The following is a 20216-nucleotide window of genomic DNA, read 5'->3' as shown; positions in this document are numbered from 1 at the left end:
CGCGCGAATAGCCTCAAAAACGGGTATCAGGCGGGCAAGAGATTTCACAGGGGAACAGGTCTAATTTTGTATGGCTGCGGTAACGATTTTAAGACAGGCTCCCGTACAACTCCCCTTGCAGCGCCTCGGAGGCCTCGACTTCTACGTTGAGAGAGGAAAGCTATGGAGCGCCTGGAGGCTCCACAGCCTCAAATCCACCCCACGCCGGCCAATCAGAGCTCGAACCCAACCCAGTATATAGGGTAACCCATCCACTCCGGCTCCAAGTTAACCCGGTCCAGTTCCATCACTGGATACGGGGAGCAGCTGTATCTCGACGGTAGGATTGCGGCTGTGTTGAGCTTATGTGGTGCGCTATCTTCTGATAGCTGAGGGTGACTAGGGTCAAGATACGTACTCCGTAACTCAGGTCGTACTATGGCAGGGTCCCTGACTTCGAGGAAGAGCGTATAGATTCGGCACGGAGCTAGAGAATGGGGTTCCGCCGGCTCAACTCGTCTTGGATGGTCTAAGATTGTGGTCGAGCAAGCGGCAGGATCTCCAGTTTACATGCGCGGAAATCTCGATTACGAGACAATCGCGGTAACGAGGTTTGTGCCGAGGACAAGGAAGCAGATATCTGCTAATCTCAGAGGACTTATGAAAGCATCATCAAGAGTCTGAGTAGAATATGTCTATCATCGGGAAATGCTGGGGTCACTCATAGAACCAACTGCCGATTGGCATCGTCGGACGTCAGAATAAGCATCTTAGCCCAATCCAACTCATCTCCAAGGCTCCTCGTATTGATGAATCGCATCCCTCGTCTCACACTAAACGCCTGATAACTTTATATCATCGTACCTGGCTGAATCCTTCCCTTCTACCCTCATCCCTCTACCCGCACACCTCCATTCCATCATACCGATACGAATGCCTCACCGCCGCCACCTCGCCGCCAACCCCGGAATCAACTGCCCCAACTCCCTCGCCTTCTTGCCCCCTTCTTCATTCTTCATCCTGCCACCCGCCTCGCACCACTAGTCCAGTAGCCTAACAGCATCATCCACAAAGCATCCCCGGGCCGCCGCTTTACCATAGCTCTCCTCAAAATCAACACGCTTCAAGCTCGTCAGCTTCGCGAAGGCGGGCCGAAGTTCTCTAACACGGTATCTAGCGAGTCGTGCTTCTTGAGAAGGAGATGCTTGGGATGTGTAGCGTACGGGCTTGCCGTTAGAAGCATCAGCATAGTTGTGTCGCAGGTGTCGACGTGCACGGCGTTTGCGAAAATGGCTTCGGCGGCTTCAGCCGTCAAGTGTCCAAAGGTGTGAGGGTTGAGGTAGAGCAGGGTGCTCTGGCGTTGCTGTAGTTCGGGTGGGAGTGCAGTGAGAACGGTGGTGAGAGAGTGGAAGGTGTGGAGATCGAGGCGGGTACTGCAAGCAAGTGAGTTGATCAGTGGAGAGGGAATCGTAATACGGTGGGAGGGCTTACGTTCTGGCTTGCATCACCATCTGGACAGTCCGGTTGTGGCCAGTGGACCTTGAGTCCGTGATCGGGGAGTTTACATGAGTCGTCATGGGGGTCTGAGAGGCCATAAGTGTTGACATTGTGGTTTCAAAGAAATGTCCAAGGCCACTGTACTGCACAAAGTGGTGCTTTGTTGATAGAGCGTGTGAGAGTTACAGGTAGCTGAACATAGGGGCTGCACTTATAGGGTTGTCTTAGACTCAAGCCTGGGTATCAACACCAAATACAGGACATAGCAACCCAAGCCAGCTCGCTACGATCCCTTCCCTACGTATACGGGCCGAGACTTCGTCCGTGGTTTCTAGCTTCCCGGGTTATCTCTGAAAAGATCTGACATGCTAATAAGACATTTGGTAGTACTAGTGAGGAGTTATATAAAGGTACACTAAGTGCAAGAGCATACCGAAGAGAGGTGAGTCTAGTGTTGCTTCGAAGAAGAAAAAAGCGGAGACCATAGCCTACAAACCGAGGGTTGCGCAACCATGCAGATACTTATACAATACGTTCTCCTGTTGCTTACTCTGGAATTTGGAAGTGCATATTTGTCCATCTGACTGTCGTTAATAGATCCCTCCATCCATGGAAAAATGGTTTGACGAGTATCAAGGCAAATGCATCCACGTTGCATCAAGTAATCCAGTTATCACAATTAACGTCATCCAGAAAAAGATCCCAGTCCATCCAAGGCGAAGGGTCAGTGAAGTGACCAAGACTATCCAGTGCCGCCACAAGATCCTTGTCCTCGATGGGTCCAGCAAATAGATTTTGGTCCATGTCTGGAACTCCACCATCTTGTAAGAACTCACGCGGTGACTCTTCGGGTTTGATCGTAGATCTCAATGTAGTAGTCGTCTGAGTGGGGGCGTTCTCGAAGGCATGACCCGTGAGGATGTCGGCAGTCTTGTATCGATTGTGCAGTACCATTCGAGTCTTTTTCATCAGCTTTACAATCGGCCTCCAAAGCATGCCTGTGTACGCATCCGCTATTTGCTGAGAGTACTGCTCGAACGCACTTTCTGCCGCAGTCCAAGCTCGATTGATACTTGGATGGTCCGGCTGCGTACATATCTCCGCAAGGACGACGGCAAGGGCATACCATGGCACCCAGATAAACCATCCCCAAGGATTTAAGATTGGAGGCCGATTCTTGAAAAGAGAGCGCTCAACCACTCCGGTTGCCGCAATCAAAACATCGAATTCATCCGGCGGGGGTCTTGATTCCTGCGGCGTGCGATGCATTGGTCGATAGAGCAGTAACCTCACCGACGCTGCAATATGCGATGCGGTCATCTTTGCATTGAATTGGAGGGGGTCGGAGTCGTCGCAGTATCTAACCACGCGCTCTTGCATCTCGTTTTCGAATCGCGTGAGTACTCCAAGTCGGTCGTTCCAAGTTTGGAGCTGATCGCGCGATTGACTCCCACGGCTTGTAAAGTCGTAGCCGAGTCGACGATAGCTAACCATAGCTAGGTGCGTTACTAGAGAGGGCGACATGTCTGTGAACCCCCCGGAAGTCGTCGGTAAACCAGTCAATTCGGCATCGTTGACGTACGCAGGCGGTCTTTGGAATTCCTCGGGGCGGAGCAACGGTACAGAACCTCGATCTAGAGAGGTCTGTATGTCCAAGAGACCGATACAATACCACACTCTGCGCTTCGCTTCCTTGTCCAAAAGAGACGAACGAGGGTCTTCCACGGTAGGTATTCCCTGGCCATTTGCGAGACGAATCGCTAAAGCCACAAGAGCCCATGTAGTTGATCGGTTGGTACGAGTACGAAGCCCTACCTATGCGATGGTTGGTCATTAGCGACTACAGTATTTTAGAGATCAAGCCAGCAAGATGTGAGGGCGCCAGAGTGTCGAAGAAGTTGAGTAGTCTTACAAGGTATATAACAAAAGCTTGCAAGACAACATGGTCCCTGCTGGTTATAAGGTCCGCACGTGAGAAGGCGGCCTCAGCTGCCACCTGGAAACGTTTGTTCAGCGACTCTTTGTCTTGGCCTAGTGCTTGCATAGACTCCGCTTCGGACAAAGTGCACATGGCGGCGAAATAGATGGCATATTCCAAGGCCTCGAAGCTCAGAGACACTGGTCGCGATGGATAGGAGTATTTCTCGGTCACGGCGGCAAGCATAGTTGGCCAATGACCGACCATGAATATGGCATCAACTCGAAACTTGAAGATGGAGAGTAGTTTGTCTCTTAGTTCCTGAGAAGGTGGCTGCAAGTCCTGGCTTGGTGTACCTTCTGACAAGTTTGTAAAGAGCACGGCATTCGAGTGGAGACTTTGTCCCGGAGATGCGTCGCTTGCAGTGTTCTGGCTTTCCGGAGACTCGCCTTCATCGTCGGACGACTCTTCCAAAACATCCCGTAGTCCCGTGACCTGCGAATGAGTCGATCAGCTCCCCTGAGCCCTCAAAGCGATATTATCGTGCTAATACCTCTGCAGCAAGACCCGTCCAAAAGTCCGGCGCGACGAACCTTTTCGCGTTGATAGTTGGATCTTCGTGAGTAGTCCTCGCGACCGGAAGTCCTGAACCAGGCTCCTGCTTCGGCGACGATGCAGTTGCTTCCAGCTGTCGCACCATATCCTCCAATCGCAAGATCCTATTGTTGAGAGCATCCTTCCGTGGTCGACGCTGGCGCTTGTGCTGAACAGCGGTGCATTCGAGTTTTGTCTTTTGGCACGGGCCGCAAGGCAACGTCTTATCGCACTTGACTTTGCGTTGCCGGCATTGCTCACAACTCAGCTTCGTTGTAGGAGGAGCCATCACAAGTGGAACGAGTAGAGATGATCTAGCTCACTGAGGAATGCAAGTATAGAGATGAGGGTGATGAAGAGGTGAGCTTCGTGGTGACGTTGACATAAGCCTAGTATGCTGCGCAGGGGGGCTGGAAAGGCCCGAGTAGACTAGGGACGTTGACATAAGCCTAGTAGACTAGGGACTAGACACTAGCGACGAGAATTAGCGGCAAACTTTAAACGGCCCTTGCGATCTCAGGTTATGTTTTGATATTCGCCTCTTGTAGCATTTTCATTTTGAAGAGACTCATGTGTGCTCTCTGACATTGCGATTATGTTGTTGAGAGCAAGTGCTGGGACGGTGAAGCGAAGTGTTTTCGGAACAGAGGCGGCAATTCGTCGCGCCCGATTTCCAGAAGGCTGCCCAACACTCGGAGCTTCGGAAAGGGCCGAGTAGTGTTCTGGTCTTGTCTTTTGACGTTGGTGTTGAAAATTGCTCAGCCGATTACTCAGTGAGTCGGCCTAGCCCTACCGTACCTGGCTAGACGATCAGCCCACAATCCCGCAGAGACGCAAGGCCTAATGCAGTCTAGTCAGAGAATTCTCACGAGTACATAGCCTATAGTACCTCCTACCGCGGGAAGGAGCGAGTGCGCGTACTAGGTCTTTCACAAGGTATCGTACGGTGATGGCGGGAGTGCATCTTCCTAGTAGATAAACGTGATCAAGGCTTCCTGCGAATTTGTATCTAAGCCCCCATATTATGATCGCGACGTGTGACGCGATTTAGCGGTTCAAATCGCGGTCGAAAGCAGAATCATGTTATATTTGAATGTCTGTCGAAGTTCATGGTTGACCAAAAGTGAAAGTGGGAGACTCTAGTAGTGATTCCCAGTATTTGAGTGGCCGACCTGGTTTCGGACTCTATCCGAAAGATGCAGCAAAACAACTCGAGTCTATTTGCGATATGATGAAATGTTACCCATGAACGACACTACACCAACCATAGCGCAATGAAGAAATGGCGATCTCCACCTGCCTAGGAGATGCCGGAGATGATATCTTCCGCGATTAGCTCCGACAGAGCATCTGCTACTTGTTAGCAAATGCAAATTCGACCTCACGCGGTGGGCAATAGGAAAAATTTCTTACAAATAGTACTCATCGGATGTCCCGCGGGGAGGAGTGGGAAGATGCTCGTATCTACAACTCGCAGGCCTTCAACGCCATAGACTCGTCCTCTCGTATCGACGACGGCATTCTTATCGTCTTTCTTGCCCATCGAGCCTGAAAAGCCTCGCCATTAGTATCCTGATAGCTCAGAGGAGCTACACGAGAAATGCTTACACGTGGAACTCGCATGATATCCATTATCAGCCTTCTTCCTCACCCATTCAAGAATCTCAGCATCTGTGACAACATTTGGACCAGGCTCAACCTCGCTGACCCAAACGCCAGTCGCTCTAGCCAGCTCTCTTAGCCGTTTGATAGCGCCGACGGCCAACTCTTCTTCTGCCTTTGTACTCATAGCATTGACATCGACGATGGGTCGCTCATGAGGGTCAGCACTGCGAAGGGTGACGCTACCACGGGAGAGGATCGTTTGGACAGCAACGGTGACGGACATATAGTTATTCGCGGCAGGTTTATCAGGTGGGTTGGAACCCGGTGAGAGGCCGAGATATTCGAGCTCGGGGAAGTCGTCGGCGAAGGTTGCGAGTGCATCCTGAGTTTCGGGGGAGAGAGATGAACGGTTGGGGAGTTTCTCCCATCCTACACGCCCGTCAGATATGACACATACAAAATGGTGTTAAAGCATGTAGCTTACCAAGTACGCCTCCGCCCACACCAGTAAGTGGGCCAGTTTGTTCTGAGAGATACGCTTCCACGGCCTCAGCATGAACGGTTTCGTTGACAGTGACACCGGAGTTTGTAGTGACATTCGTTTCATGGCTCGTGAAGATGAAAAGATGGTCCTGAAGAGCCTGTTAAGTCGGGTTCTCGAAGATCTCAGAGAAGGGCTGCTATATACTTACCCACATGTTCTTGCCGACTCCAGCGAGATCTGAGACTACAGGAATGCTGAAGTTCGAGAGAGCATCAGCTGGACCAATGCCCGAAAGCAGCAGGAGATGAGGAGAGTGGAACTGATTTGGTGAGTAAATTGATAGCAGCGGATAGATAGAGCGATCGTACCACGCCTGACGAGACAATGACTTCTTCCTTGGCCGAGATGGTGTACTCTGCACCGTTCGTTTCCACAAGCACTCCCTTGGCCTTCTTTCCATCGAATACAATTTTCTTGGCAAGAGTACGGAGGTAGAGCTTCAGAGCTGTCGTGTCAAGAGCTTCCTGTAGGAAGGATGCCTCCGATGAACTTCGGGTCTGGAATTCGGCGCTGACAGCAAGCGTGCTTGGCGCAAAGCCATCTAGATGGCCACTGTTCAATCCGTCGATTGGCTTGAACCCAGTCTCATTGAATGCCTTCACCATGAATTGATCGAATGCCGCCCTAAAGTTTGGGAACGATGCCTCGAGAGGCCCACCGGTTGGGCTGTACATTTCAGGGTCGTATGGAATGGAGACATTGCGGCCGATCTTATCGAGATTCGGTGGGGTGAACTTTACGCTCTTCTTGAGGTACGGGAGAAATTTGTCCCACGTAAAGGACGAGTCGCCGACGAGATCGGACCACGTATCGTATGCGCCTTTGTTCGTTCGATGAAAGATCATGTCATTGAGAGCGGAGCTGGGATGTAATTAGTCCACGCCCAGCGTAGGGCTTTCCTAGTTCACGCACCTCCCACCCAGTGTTTTGCCTGCGGATTGATTAGCTTTCGCCTATTTTTGAAGGCATACACATTTCTTACCTGCGGAATAATGTATCTTTCGTCCCCCAAAACCCTAAATGAGGATGAGCATCGTATCTCTCTCCCGCCTGCGAGGATGGCGCCTGTCTGCAACTCACCTCTTGTGGTTCAGTGATGATTCCCCAGTCCACCAACACCGGACTCGGTTCCAAGTCATTGAAACTCAGATACTGGGCTCCGTACCCAGGAACTACGCTGGTGTTCCCATTGTCCAGCTCATAAAAGCTGCCCGCCTCGATTACTGCAACCGTGACGTTTGCACTGGAGGCAGCCAGTCGTGAAGCAGTTGCTAACCCAGCTGTTCCACCGCCAACGACCTGCTTTTTATGAGCCTTTGGCGACTGATTCCGGGAAAGAAATTACGCACCACGTAGTCGTAGGTCACGTTCTCGGCGAGGATACCGAAGGCATTCCCAAAAAGCCGTGTCCTCCCATTCGCCTTGGTAGCGCCAAAGATTGCAGAAGCTCCCGAACCTAAGCCAGATAGGGCCGTAAAGATTGGTGTCCAACGCATGTTTGTCGTTGGTCTGCCGCGACCAAAAATCTCCGAAAGATAGTGGCTTCAGCATGACATGACCACGTCACTACTCTTATACGTCTGATCACTCAATTGCGTCTTCCGAATCACGGTCTACTTCTCAGCGTCATCACAAATCCTGCTGGTTTTTTTTTTTTTCAAAAGGATGAGCAGTCATGCAAGGAACGGAATCCCGGACACTGACCCTAAAACGTAGATTTGTCCCGTTCCTTCAGCACCGCGAGTTCGGTATAGAGGACGGAAAAGCACATTCTACCCGGCACTGGGGACGTCAGGGGCTGCATGAAGTCATGAGATAGGAACCGAGCTCGGCTCCAGTCCGAGAAGGGTCTCGTTGTGGTTTGGTTGGAGCTCGTGTTGCTGCTGAGGGTTGAAGAACCGGGCACCAGTATCCAAGGTGCTCGAGCTGCCTTTCTCAGAGTTACCGGAGTGATGCGAGATGCTCAATGAGGAGCGAGATGCTCAATGAGGAAATGTTTGGATTTGTCCCACTGGGAAACGTGGCGTGACGATCATTGCAGGGGTTCTGGGCATCAACGTGGCGCACGGGGACCGAACAGCGGGACGTTACTATGAGGCTGACAAAGCCCGAAGAAAGACAAAGGCGAATTGCTGCAACTTAAATTTTACTTGCTTGCTGCATAGTGCATTCGCGGAAGGAGACAATGTTGTATTAGAGGTGTGAGTCGATGCTGGTGTTTGAACAAGTTACGGCATGAAATATATTTGTGAGACCTCCAGTACGAGCTAGAAACGGAGAACAGCACGTGAAGAACTTGAGGATGTGAAATGGGGACGAGTATTTGTCAGCTAGGGATCATCTTAATGCTTCCAAGTTGCAAATCGGGTCGTTACTAAGAACCTGTTGAAACCATGGGGGTATTTGCGAGAATCACCAAGACGGACTAAGGAACGTAGAATAGGACGTAAAGGAGCGGGGGCTGTGAGTTCGAGTTCCGTAACTGCGGTGAGGTAACTGATTAGCAGTATGCAGGTTTAAGCTGTAGGTAGATTGGGCCGTTCTACGAGCGCGCTGACACTTTGAAGTCTTCTATTCGCGTAGCCTTAAAAAGTTCGCAGAACCTGAAGCTGTAGACCTTCGCAAGTAATTGTGCCCTTCGAAGGGCGATTGGCTGAAGAGGGGAGATGCTGCGGTGGCTGTGGAGACTGCGGTAGGTTGAGAGGAGAGATTTAAGTCGGCCAACGTCATTGATGATACACGTGACCGGGCTGAGCAGCTAGGCGGATTGCAAGGCTGCCAGCATCCTTACCTGACGGCCGCCATCAGAGAGAACACTTGTGATATAACTACCCCCGCCTTGCTAACATCCTCATTAACGACGGCAGCTACAGGAACGACCCATCGCATTTCCTACCCTGCCTTACGACGCGCTTTGTATTCGCGTCGACGTCTTCGAAGGATCGCAACATCGCACGAACTGTACATCTCGAGTGCATTCACATTTGCGTTACGAAGACGAGAACGACTCGCCGCAATGGACCCCAAACAGCTCCCGTCATATTCATCTACATCAGCACAGGAAGATGTCCGTCCAGAATATACCCCATCTCGACCGCCCTCCTACCGCACGGTGGCCTCTACGACTCAGCCCACCCTCCCGAACACACGGCCACGAAATGCCGGCCCTCCCGCAGGAATTCATGCGCCTCTAATATCCACATCCCGTGGCCCCCTAGCCGTAGCCGCTCAGTACAACCTCTACGTCGAGTCCGGCTTCACAGGTCGCAAAAGCGTCACCTTCACCCTCCCCGACAAGCGCACGCCAGCCTACTTCGTTGACTACCGATCAGGCCGCGCAGACCTCCTCATCCGTCGCGGAAACTCGTCAGGCCCAGTCATTGGCAGCGCTAAATTCCACCACTTCACCTCGCGCGTAGACTTAGAATATGGGCAGCAGAAGGCTGAGATGCGCAAGGACGGCGCCTTCACGCGTCGCCATGTCGTTGACATGCCCGCCGGCCCCGATAAATCATACTATTGGAAGGGCACAAGCGACTACAATTCGTCTTTCTTCACGGGTGGAAGTTTGAAACTCGAGGGTGCGAGCGGAACTGTCTTTGTGGCGTTCGCGCGCTCGAGGGGCCAGTCTAAGGACGGGCAGCTCAATATACTGATGGAGGGCCTCGATGAGCAATTTCTGGACCAGATCGTGGTCAGCTTCATGGCAATGGTGGAGGTAGAGAGGAGGAAGCGTAAAAGCGCAGCGGCAGCGTCAGGAGGAGGAGGCGGCGGTGCCTGAGCTACTAGCATCAATGTAAGATACGTTTTTTATGAGCAAATGAAGTTTTCAATACCAAGCCTTCTAGTTCTTGTCCTTCTTAGCCTTGGTATAATGGTTCTGCAGTGCTTGCGTCCATGTTTGTCTAGTAATGCCCCCCACGCCTCTCTCTGCGCCATCAGGTGCCTTTCGCATGCCTACATCCGAACAGATCGTCGTCGATATGACTACTAGGCGCAACCCTAACTTCAGAATCGAGAAACTCCATGCGCGCGGTTTTGGACATCGTCGACAATGACGATTAGCGGTTGAAACGTACGCCACGTGAGTTCACCTGCTGGGGCACAAAGACGACCTAAAGAGCCTTGCCAACTCATATTTATTCCCAGCAACCCATTCGGACGATCCCAGTCGCATTTCTTGACTAAGTCTACATGCATGCATCTTGTCGCCTTCGCTGCATCGCATTAAATCGACAAACCGCTCTTTGATAGTGATGGCGACATCTAGCTATCCTATTTACATCCCAATAAAACAGCCTTCCCACTCGACCACACTCTAAACATATCCAAACCAACCCCGACACTTTGCGGAGACTCAGATTCAATCTCTTGAACTGCTCGCGTCAACTCCAAGCCCTCGACGTGAGCTCTCAAACGTACCTCGGATATTTTTGGTGAGAAGGCCCAATGCGTCGTAACAATGCTGGGCGAGATCTATCTCCCAAATCCATTTCATCCTCTGAGTCCATATGTCTTTCCAGCGCTCTGCATCTCCATTCACCGACGCATCAGTGAAGCCATACAGTTCCATCGCTTCTCTGCTCGTCTCAACAACCTTCTGGGATCGCGGTCTTTTAACGGCGTCGTATGCAGCTAGGGCGGGGGCGATATGCTCCGGATATTTAGCGTAGCGGAACAGAGTTGCGAGAACCAGGGCATCTTCAATTGCTTGTCCACACCCAGCGCCTTGGAAAGGCGTGGTTGCGTGAGCGGCATCTCCCATCATCGCGGTTTTGCCAGTATTGTAGTATGGAGCAGGCAGATGATCCAACATCGCCCAAAGACTTGGCTCTTCAGTCATCTTTCCAATCCATCAGTAGAGTCTAGAAGGCCAGGGAAACGAACACGGGAACACGGATGATGGCATACCTCGAGAATTTTGGTAGGCACCTCACTCCAGCCCTCGAAGTCCTCCATCAGCTTCTCGTTGCTCGAAGTAACGACCCCCGTGGGTGCCTGCCACCCCACCGTGAGCAGCGACAACGTTCAGCGTCTTCCCAAAATCAATCGGGTATGTCATGACCATGCCTCCACCACCACACCACATGTACGCATCGTCAGCAAGCTCGCCTAGCTTTGCCCGAGCCTTATTCATTGGAATCAAGCCGCGATATGCCACGATGCCGGAGAAGACTGGAGTCGCCGCGGGCTGGGCTTTCCCTACGATATGCTCGCGGGTGGCACTGTGGACACCATCAGCACCGATCAAACAATCGGTCGAAGTGCTCGTTCCATCGGCAAAATGAATCAAGACTTAGTCCCTAGACTCGTCGACCTAGGGGATCAACTTGATCAGCTCGGCAAGAAATTTCGCCCGGTGTACTGTCTGCTGGCCAGTGGCATTTTTGCACTTCCCCAACACGTCTTCGATTCCCTGGAGGCCATTGCGGAATTAAAACCACGTCTTTTCGAACTCTGCGGACGTGTTGGCGGTCGCATGTCGTCGAAATGCGCCTGCGGCGAAGGACGAGATGCAAGCTAAGGCTCTTTGCGCATTTGGTCCCAACGCTAGTCCAGCACCGATTCCTTTAAATTCTCGTGCGGCTTCGTAGATGGAGATGTTGAGGTGTGAATATTGGAGCAAACCAATGGCAAGACAAAGGCCCCCAATGCCACCACCAGCAATAGCAACCGACACAGGGTTGTAGTGATCCATTGGTGCGAGCAGGGAGGATCGAACAACAGCAGGGAAGTATCGTGCACGAATCAGGTGAACGAGTCAATTAGGGCTAGAGATGCCTTGGTCTGCGTGCTAGGCTTCCCGTTTTATCCATTCAGGCTGCTTCCTCAACGCCACAACCGCAGATCATGAAGACGTAGGCCTAGACATTATCTTAATTGCTATCGTACATGGCAGTCCCATCACCTCCTCCAGTGGGCCGGTTGTCCAGCATGTCTTCTTCATTTCGCTACAAAGTATCCCCATTGCGAGACCCGAAAGACGGTGGTAGTAGAATGGTGACGAGGAGTGGAGACTTGTGTATATGGAGCGGCAGAGGGCGGGTTTGAGGCGCTCTGCTGTTTGAGAGGCTGTCCGAAACAGGCGAGATGTGGATTACTACATTCAGCACTACCGCATTTGGGGGTCCGAGATCGACAAGGCGAGTTCCCCAACACGAGAGTCATGTGACTCGCTAAACCCAATCCACGCTCCGACATTCACAAAGAAAGCGGTTATGACGTCGCAAGGTTTGCAAGGCTGCCCTCTTCGTCCTCTCCAAATTGCCAGAACATGTCCTTCCCGGAGGCATGGAGGATGATTGCTAAGCTCTGCGGCGTAACGGCTATAGCACAAATCCGAGTGCGAGTTTCACTTCGCCTTAAAAATTCGATGCGCCCACGCCGAGCTGACACGCATACACCAAGTTCGGAAAGTTGAAATACTTACTTTTGGAGCCCTGCATCTGCACTGAACCCGAAAACTGCAACAAATCACCATCATGGCTACCACGCACAGCCAAGACGAGGCTGCATCGTTTGACGATGTCGAGAAGGCTTCATCGCAGCTATCCGATCCGAAGCCAGAACCAGACGCGCCTCCGACAGACTTTATCGTTTCATTTACCGGCGACGATGATCCCCGTAGCCCAAAGAGCATGTCCACTGCGCGGAAATGGTTGATTACTATCATCGTGTCGACTACGAGTTTGTGCGTGGCATGTACGAGCTCGCTCTATGTGGGCACGTATAGCCAGCTTGAGAAGGAGTTTCATTCCAGCGAAGTCGTGGTCACACTCGGTCTCAGTCTTTTCGTCGTTGGACTCGGTATCAGTCCCATGCTACTTGCACCGTTGAGTGAGGTAAGTTACCGTGTCTACCTCGCAAAGCTACCTTGGATTCTAATGATTGCAGTTCTACGGCAGAAAACCTGTCTACGTTGGCTCTCTCTTCTTCTTCGTTGTCTTCATCATCCCTTCCGCCGTTGCACAGAACCTAGCGACGATCATTGTAACCCGTTTCCTCGATGGATTCGCTGGAGCGGCTTTCTTGAGCGTGGCAGGAGGTACCGTCTCGGATCTATTTCCAAAGGCTAAGCTGGCATTCCCAATGATGATATATACCCTGGGTCCTTTGTACGTTCTTCTCCCCTTGACATCAAAGGATGGGGTTGCTTACATTTCCACAGCCTTGGACCACAGCTGGGACCGCTCGTCGCGGACTTCATCAACTACAACACCAGCTGGCGATGGACATTCTGGGTGGCACTCATATGGGCATTTGCTCAATGGGCAGCTATCATCATCTTCGTCCCCGAGACATATATGCCAGTTCTCCTCCGCAGAGAAGCAAGAAAGATACGCAAAGAGAGCGGAGACGATCGGTGGTACGCGCCGATTGAGAAGATGGATCGCTCTATTGCTCAAGTTCGTAGTATCACCGCGATATGATTTCAAGGCTCACACTTCGCAGACTATTCTTCGATCCTGCTACCGGCCATTCCTCCTGCTCACGCTTGAGCCCATGTGTCTCTGCCTCTGCCTCTACTGCTCCGTCCTCCTCGGCGTACTTTACCTCTTCTTCGGCGCTTTCGGCCTGGTATTCCGCGAGAACCACGGTTTTAAGCTTTGGCAGGTTGGTCTTACCTTCCTCGGCATCACGGTGGGTATGATTTTGGGCTCTGCTTCGAACCCATTCTGGAACAAGAACTACATGCGCCTTCTCAAGAAGCACGAAGAGGAGCATGGCGAGAAAGGAGGATCTGAGCCAGAGTACCGTCTCCCGCCAGCCATTGGAGGATCACCTCTAGTGGTCATCGGTTTGCTCTGGTTTGGATGGACGACGTATTCCTCGGTCCACTGGATTGTTCCCATCGTCGGCAGCGCATTCTTTGGCGCTGGTGTAATCATGATTTTTTCCGGTGTCTTCACATTCCTGGTGGATGCATACCCACTTTACGGCGCGAGCGCGCTCGCAGCAAATAGCTTCGCGCGGAGTATGTTTGCTGCTGCGTTTCCGCTTTTTGGCCCCGCAAGTAGGTACTATTGCTTCGGCAATGAGATGAAGTGCTAACGTTTTCGCCCAGTGTACAACAACCTTGGTTTTCAGTGGGCGACTTTCTTGCTAGCCATGCTTACGCTTGTGATGGCTCCGTTTCCGTACATATTCTACCGCTATGGGAAGGAGATTCGGAAGCGGAGTAAATACGCTGGCTCCAGGTAGATCGAGGCGGCTAATTGTTGAATCTAAACTTTGCATGGTATGGCCTCATAGAGTTGGAAGCCTTTGACTTGAATCAATCGAGCAGCGACTAATACACATTGGTCCTCAGGAACCCGTTGAGGCGGAGGGCGCATAGGAGTTCATTCGGTGGTTGTCGTCGTGTTATCAGGGAAATCTGGACAACAAAACTTCATGATCTATAGTAATGAATAATGAATGCATTTGTACATAACATAAAGCTAGGCCCCAAGCTGTCTGACCACCCGCAAATATGGCACCAAGCCAAGCTCTTTTAATCCCTCAATCGCTCTCCCGTAATGACCTCTATTATCCCTACAATCCACTTGTTCTTGAACGAAGACTATCTCCTTCTACATGTCCGACTTAGGGGAGATTCCGGTACTCGGTTATAAGCCTGGGAACATGGAATTATCACTGCTTGGCTCAAATCTTGCTCACTCGACACCACTGTGAGGATTCATCATGGAGAACTGCGAAGGTACCACGACTATTATCCCGCCTATCTCCAACCGCCGTCCATCTCCTATACAAGGCCGCTCTAAGGCTACAATGCCTCGTCATTGAAATCCGTATACCCGTTTACCGCTGCGTAAGGAGCTTAATAGTATTTTCAGCATTCCAAATAAGAGAGGAATCTGGCAACTCGGGGAACTACTAAACTTGCGAGGCTGTCTCAGACAGCGCCAACAAGGTGTACGCCAATTGGAAGTGTATCCGGCTGCCCCAGTTTCTATTAGTACGTTAGAGTCCTATAGACAGTGGCAGGAAAGTGTACGGATATCTATAGCAAGGCACTATAACCAGTATCCGGATCTATACTTGCATATCTACTGCTGCTAACACAAACGCATTAGTATTTCCGTTTTAAATCGGTGGGAACATGTTTACCGCTGCTATAAGGGCCTTACTAAGGCAGAATATAAAGTCGCAAAATTCTATTTCCTCTGCAATATATAGATAACTTGTAAGGAAGATTAGAAGACGTATTACTAGAATTATATCGACGATATAGACGTGCCTTTCTACTGTAACCCTGTTACTTTCCTTTATAGCCTTGCTCTTCCTAGGTATTGCCCCGGCTGTCTTAGAAATAAAGACCTAATAGCAGCCGCGAGCCGCATATACTATTTTAAAACGATATTTAGATAGAGTTAATATATTTTAGAATATATTCCGGAATATATTAAGCGCCTACAACCGCTTATAAAATACAATAGCTCTATTCCTTGCCCCTATCCCTTATACCCTCTAACGTGCAACACAAGCGAGCCGGCCACCCAAGCGAGCCGGCCACCTCATCACCAAAACGCGCTCCGTTAGCTTTCAACCACCATGTCTCAACAACGCAATGTACAATCAATCCAAAAAGAAGGCCGAATCTGCCTAGCTATCTTAGCAATTGATAAGAATCAACTTCAAAGCGAACGACGCGCTGTTGCAACGTACAACGTCCCTAGAAGCACGCTCCAAGACCGACGCGCCGGAACCACCGCTCGACGCGATTGTGAGCCCAATTCAAAAAAGCTTGCAAAGCTAGAGGAATCAGTTATTATTGAACATGTACTCGATCTGGATTCGCGAGGGTTTGCGCCTAGCTTAAACGCTGTAAGAGATATAGCCAATAAGTTACTCAGAGAGCGCGGTGCCGGCCAGGTTAGCAAGAACTGGCCATGCAACTTTGTTAAGCAGACCGATAAGCTTTAAACACGGTTTAATTAAAAATACAATCGCCAGAAAGCTCTATGCAAAGATCTAAGGATTATTGCGCTGTGGTTTAAGCTTGTGCGCAATATAAAGGCAAAGTATAGTATTATAGATAATAACTTCTATAACTTTAATAAAACTGGCTTCTAGATAGGTGTTATCTTAATAGGAGTAGTTGTTACAGGCTTTAAGAGATAAAATTAACTAAAAGCTATATAACTAGGTAATTGTAAGTAGGCTACTATAATTAAGGCTATTAACGCATATAAATAGGCAATCCCGCCGTTTATTATCCTTGCGGGCAAGTACTACCTTTCTATATAGTATAAGGGCAGCAATATACCGCTAGACTAGGCTATAGCAGTAAGCAACAATAGCTGGACGATAAATAAGCTTGGTATTATATAGCTATAATATTTTAATACGTATATAAAGGACCGCACCGTAGGCGCATATTACTTACTTATTTTAGACGGTTATAAAAGCTATAACTTACTTAAATTTAAAGAGCTTTATAAGAAGAATAATATTATTATACTATATATACCGCCGCACGCCTTATATCTATTACAACCGCTTAATATAGGCTGTTTTACGCTATTAAAAAAAGCGTACGGTCGCTAAATTAAGGATCTAGCGCGCAACTATATTAACTATATTATAAAGCTTAAGTTCCTACTAGCTTTTAAAGCAGTATTTAACAACTTATTTATAAAGAGTAATATTTGCGCAAGCTTTTAAGGCGCCGGCCTTATACTGCTTAATTTAGAGGCAGTGCTCTTAAAGCTTAATATTATACTTTATACGCTGTTGCCTCTCGCCGTAGTAGAGGCTTAATAGAAATTAAAAACACTAAGTAATACTTTTAAGCTAGGCTCTTAATTAGCTTTAATTTATAATTGCATTTAAATATATTAAAATAGCTTTTTTACTGCAATTCTTAAGTTACTTAATTCGCTTATTAAAGGCGCTAAGATATAGATATATAGGGCAGTATTATTATATAATTAGGTTATAAGCCTTTAAAAGGCGAATAAGGCCGCTATAAAGCGTAGAGAGCGCAAAAAAAAGCAAATTTAGAGGCAAGAAGTTCTAATAAAGGTATAGGGGTCTAATATAATTACTTAAAAGGAAGCTAATAAACAAATTAAAGGCGAAATACGTTAAAATAGGAGGCGCCCGGGTGGAAGTGCACGGCAGCAAGCGCGCTATAGGCGCTACGGCGAGACAGGATATAATACTCGTATATATTAAAAAGATAAGAAAGTTATTATAGAATAGACTGCAAGTTAAATTAAGTTAATATCTATTAGCGTTGTGGAGCAATCTATATTTAAAGCTGTTAAAAGTTAATAAGGTGGCCGGCTCGCTTAGGTGGCCGGCTCGCTTGTGTTGCACGTTAATACTTTATTCGGAGCAAGAATTATAGCACTATTTTAGAGATATTTACAGTACTTATAAGCCTAATTATAGGATTAAGCGCAAAAGTCGAGTAGATAATAAGGATTAAAATAAAAAAGCCGAAAGTTCTAAAGTTATATAGCCCCGAAAAAAGCAGAAAGGTGCGACCTTTAAGCCGCCCACCTATAAGCTATCTACCTAGCCGAAATTAGTCTATTATATAAAAGGTTCTATAGACTATAGATTTATATATTTTAAGCCTATTAATTTTAATCTAAGCCTAGTAATAGTTCTTAGTATAGTAGTAGTATTTAGCGGGTTTTTTTTACGTTATACTACCCTAGAGACTATTTAAACTTAAGGCGTATATTTTTCTACTAGTTCGCTACTATTATCTAGTAATATACCGGTTAACGCAGGTATTTTTAATACTAATATAGTATATTTAACAATTGTTAATAAAGTAATTAAGCCGCTATTTTCTATTATAAATATAACCTAAAGTATATATTAAATTAACTATATCTAATTAAGAATATAGGTAATCCTATAAAAAATATAAGGGATAATAATCCGGCTAATACTATTACTTACAGCAATTAATTAGATCCTAAAATCTCCTTTAATAAAGAGATTAGCTCTAGTTTACTTACTATTCCTTTACCTATTAATTTACGTCCTTAGTTATTAATAAAGATTTAGCTAATTAGAGGCTCTAAATTTAGCTCCTATAATAAAAACTATAACTAGGTAAAGCAATTTAAATATATATAGTTACTATATATAAGAGAGTTTATAGAGTTAAGCTTAACTAAATAGTTCTACTAACTAGTATAAACTAAGTTATATATACTAGTAACTATATAAAAAGGAATATAATATATAGAGCACCTAAATTAAGTTTTAAAAGTATACTATAGTAGTATAAAACGGTGTAGTATATATAGAGCACCTAAGTAGGAAGAAAAAAAGGTATAGTATATATAGTATATATAGGCAGATAAAGCAGGCGCAGTATATATAGGTAGAAAAAGAATTAATTAAGGCAGCGCCTATAAAAGCGTGTAGTATAGCTATATAGCTAGCTACTAGAAGTAGTAATAGATAGAGCTTACTATAGAATAGCAGCTAGAGCCTAAAGGCTAAAGTAGTATATTACCCTTTATAAGTATATACTATAGGCTATATACTATAGGCTATATACCTATATTTTTATAGGTACTATTCTACCTTACTATAATACTAAGGGCGCTTTTAGTCCTAGCTACTATAAGGTTTCCTAGTAGTATTAACTAATAGATCTGCTAGTAGCTTTTTAGCTATAGTATTTTTATTTATAACCTTTTAACCGGCTTTAATATATATACTATAGTTTTACTGCTTTTTAAATAGCTTTATAAGCTTATATTCGGCTACCGGCCTTTAGGTAACTTAATTAGTACCCTTTCTATTACTTTTAGAACGCCGCTATTTTTTAACCTGCTATAAGGCCTTATAAAGTTAGATATAAAGGTCTATATAGAATTATATATAGCTAATTAGTAATATTAATACTATATAACGTATTCCACTACTAAGCCGGCCAAACCACCGAGCCGGCCACTTTTCCTTAGTATAACCAACACTATATTTACACAGCAATACATTAACAACGCAGCGATTATCTATCTTAGTAAGAAGGCAGTATTAATCTCGCGCTTTAAGCCTTTACCTCTAGTTAATTTAGAACTATATAACGCGCTGCAGCAGCCTTTAACGTACGATATTAGCGGCTCTTTAATCGGCTCCACGGAATTACGTTTTAACCTTAATTACAACTAAACTACCTAAAGTTTACTGCGACCGAAGAGCATATAATTATATAATATATCCTTAACCTAGACTTGCAAGGATTTGCGCCCTAGTTATATAAGGTGGCAAATATAGCAGATAAAGTACTAGCTGCGTGTAGTAAAATACTAGTAGGCAAGAACTGGACTTAACAGTTTATATCTTATATAAAGGAGCTTAAAATAGCTTTTAATCGGGTAAAGGACCGCTAGAGGATACTCTAGGAAGACCTAGAGGTTATTAACACGTGGTTTACTCTTATATAAGAGACTATAGCTAAGTATAGCGTCCACCTAGATAATATCTATAACTTCAATAAAACTGGCTTTTAAATAGGTATAATTAGTATAATAAAGGTTGTTACAGGTTTAGAGAGACGTATAAGGCCTAATTTTATTTAACTAGGCAACTAAAAGTGGGTTACAGTTATCCAGAGCATCTACGCTGCCGGATATATAACCCTACTATTTATTATTTATAAAGGACGCGTTTATATCTCTATATAGTATAAGAAAGCAGAAATACTATATAATTAGAAGCTCTCTGTCTCTAAAAACGGCTGGACTAATAATAAGCTTAGTTTTAAGTAGTTAAAGCACTTTAATATATATATAAAGGCGCGTTAGGTGGGGTTATACAGGTTGCTGATTTTAGACGGCTATAAGAGCCACCTTAACTAAGATTTTAAGGATTATTGCGTTAAACAACAAATTCTTACCCTTTATATGCCTGCGCATTTATCGTATATACTTTAGCTACTTAATATAGTGTGCTTCTCGCTATTAAAGCTAAAATACTCTTAACGCATATAAGACTTAGCACGCCGACGCGTCTACTATATTAATAAAGAAGGCTTCCTACTAGCCTTTAAAAACGCGTTTTTTAATATATTTATATATAAGAACTGTAAGAAGGCCTTTA

General features: G+C 47.1%; 5 protein-coding genes across 5 annotated transcripts; 2 read left to right on the top strand and 3 right to left on the bottom strand.

Annotated features, from left to right (window-relative positions):
• Positions 1 to 2133: 2133 nt before the first annotated feature.
• BDZ99DRAFT_471927 (uncharacterized protein) lies at positions 2134 to 4277 on the bottom strand (the record flags this gene model as incomplete). Its single annotated transcript, XM_033721748.1, has 3 exons — positions 2134 to 3291; positions 3389 to 3889; positions 3948 to 4277. The coding sequence occupies 3 exons, from the start codon at positions 4275 to 4277 to the stop codon at positions 2134 to 2136; spliced, it is 1989 nt and encodes a 662-aa protein (XP_033581472.1).
• A 775-nt stretch (positions 4278 to 5052) lies between these two features.
• Positions 5053 to 7633, bottom strand: BDZ99DRAFT_434188 (alcohol oxidase; the record flags this gene model as incomplete). The annotated part of the gene is made up of 9 exons (XM_033717431.1): positions 5053 to 5338; positions 5402 to 5536; positions 5597 to 6022; positions 6078 to 6225; positions 6286 to 6396; positions 6446 to 6957; positions 7111 to 7153; positions 7218 to 7436; positions 7487 to 7633. The coding sequence occupies 9 exons, from the start codon at positions 7631 to 7633 to the stop codon at positions 5289 to 5291; spliced, it is 1791 nt and encodes a 596-aa protein (XP_033581471.1). The 3' UTR covers positions 5053 to 5288.
• Positions 7634 to 8943: 1310 nt separating this feature from the next.
• Positions 8944 to 9995, top strand: BDZ99DRAFT_566503 (uncharacterized protein). Its single transcript, XM_033727589.1, has one exon. The coding sequence runs from the start codon at positions 9154 to 9156 to the stop codon at positions 9916 to 9918; it is 765 nt and encodes a 254-aa protein (XP_033581470.1). The 5' UTR covers positions 8944 to 9153; the 3' UTR covers positions 9919 to 9995.
• Positions 9996 to 10412: 417 nt separating this feature from the next.
• BDZ99DRAFT_566502 (FAD/NAD(P)-binding domain-containing protein) lies at positions 10413 to 11918 on the bottom strand (the record flags this gene model as incomplete). The annotated part of the gene is made up of 5 exons (XM_033727588.1): positions 11594 to 11918; positions 11203 to 11362; positions 11049 to 11135; positions 10560 to 10980; positions 10413 to 10513 (listed from the first exon to the last, which is right to left on the bottom strand). The coding sequence occupies exons 1-5, from the start codon at positions 11833 to 11835 to the stop codon at positions 10413 to 10415; spliced, it is 1011 nt and encodes a 336-aa protein (XP_033581469.1). The 5' UTR covers positions 11836 to 11918.
• Positions 11919 to 12619: 701 nt separating this feature from the next.
• On the top strand, positions 12620 to 14339 carry BDZ99DRAFT_379139 (MFS general substrate transporter; the record flags this gene model as incomplete). Its single annotated transcript, XM_033715135.1, has 6 exons — positions 12620 to 12828; positions 12925 to 12979; positions 13032 to 13252; positions 13306 to 13543; positions 13590 to 14151; positions 14203 to 14339. The coding sequence occupies 6 exons, from the start codon at positions 12620 to 12622 to the stop codon at positions 14337 to 14339; spliced, it is 1422 nt and encodes a 473-aa protein (XP_033581468.1).
• Between the last annotated feature and the right edge of the window lie 5877 nt (positions 14340 to 20216).

This window comes from Mytilinidion resinicola, assembly GCF_010093595.1.
Source record: "Mytilinidion resinicola strain CBS 304.34 unplaced genomic scaffold BDZ99scaffold_3, whole genome shotgun sequence".
In the NCBI taxonomy this organism is placed as follows: Eukaryota; Fungi; Ascomycota; class Dothideomycetes; order Mytilinidiales; family Mytilinidiaceae; genus Mytilinidion; species Mytilinidion resinicola.
The sequence above is the reverse complement of the archived record's forward strand: the minus strand, read 5'-3'. Positions and strand labels throughout refer to the sequence as shown.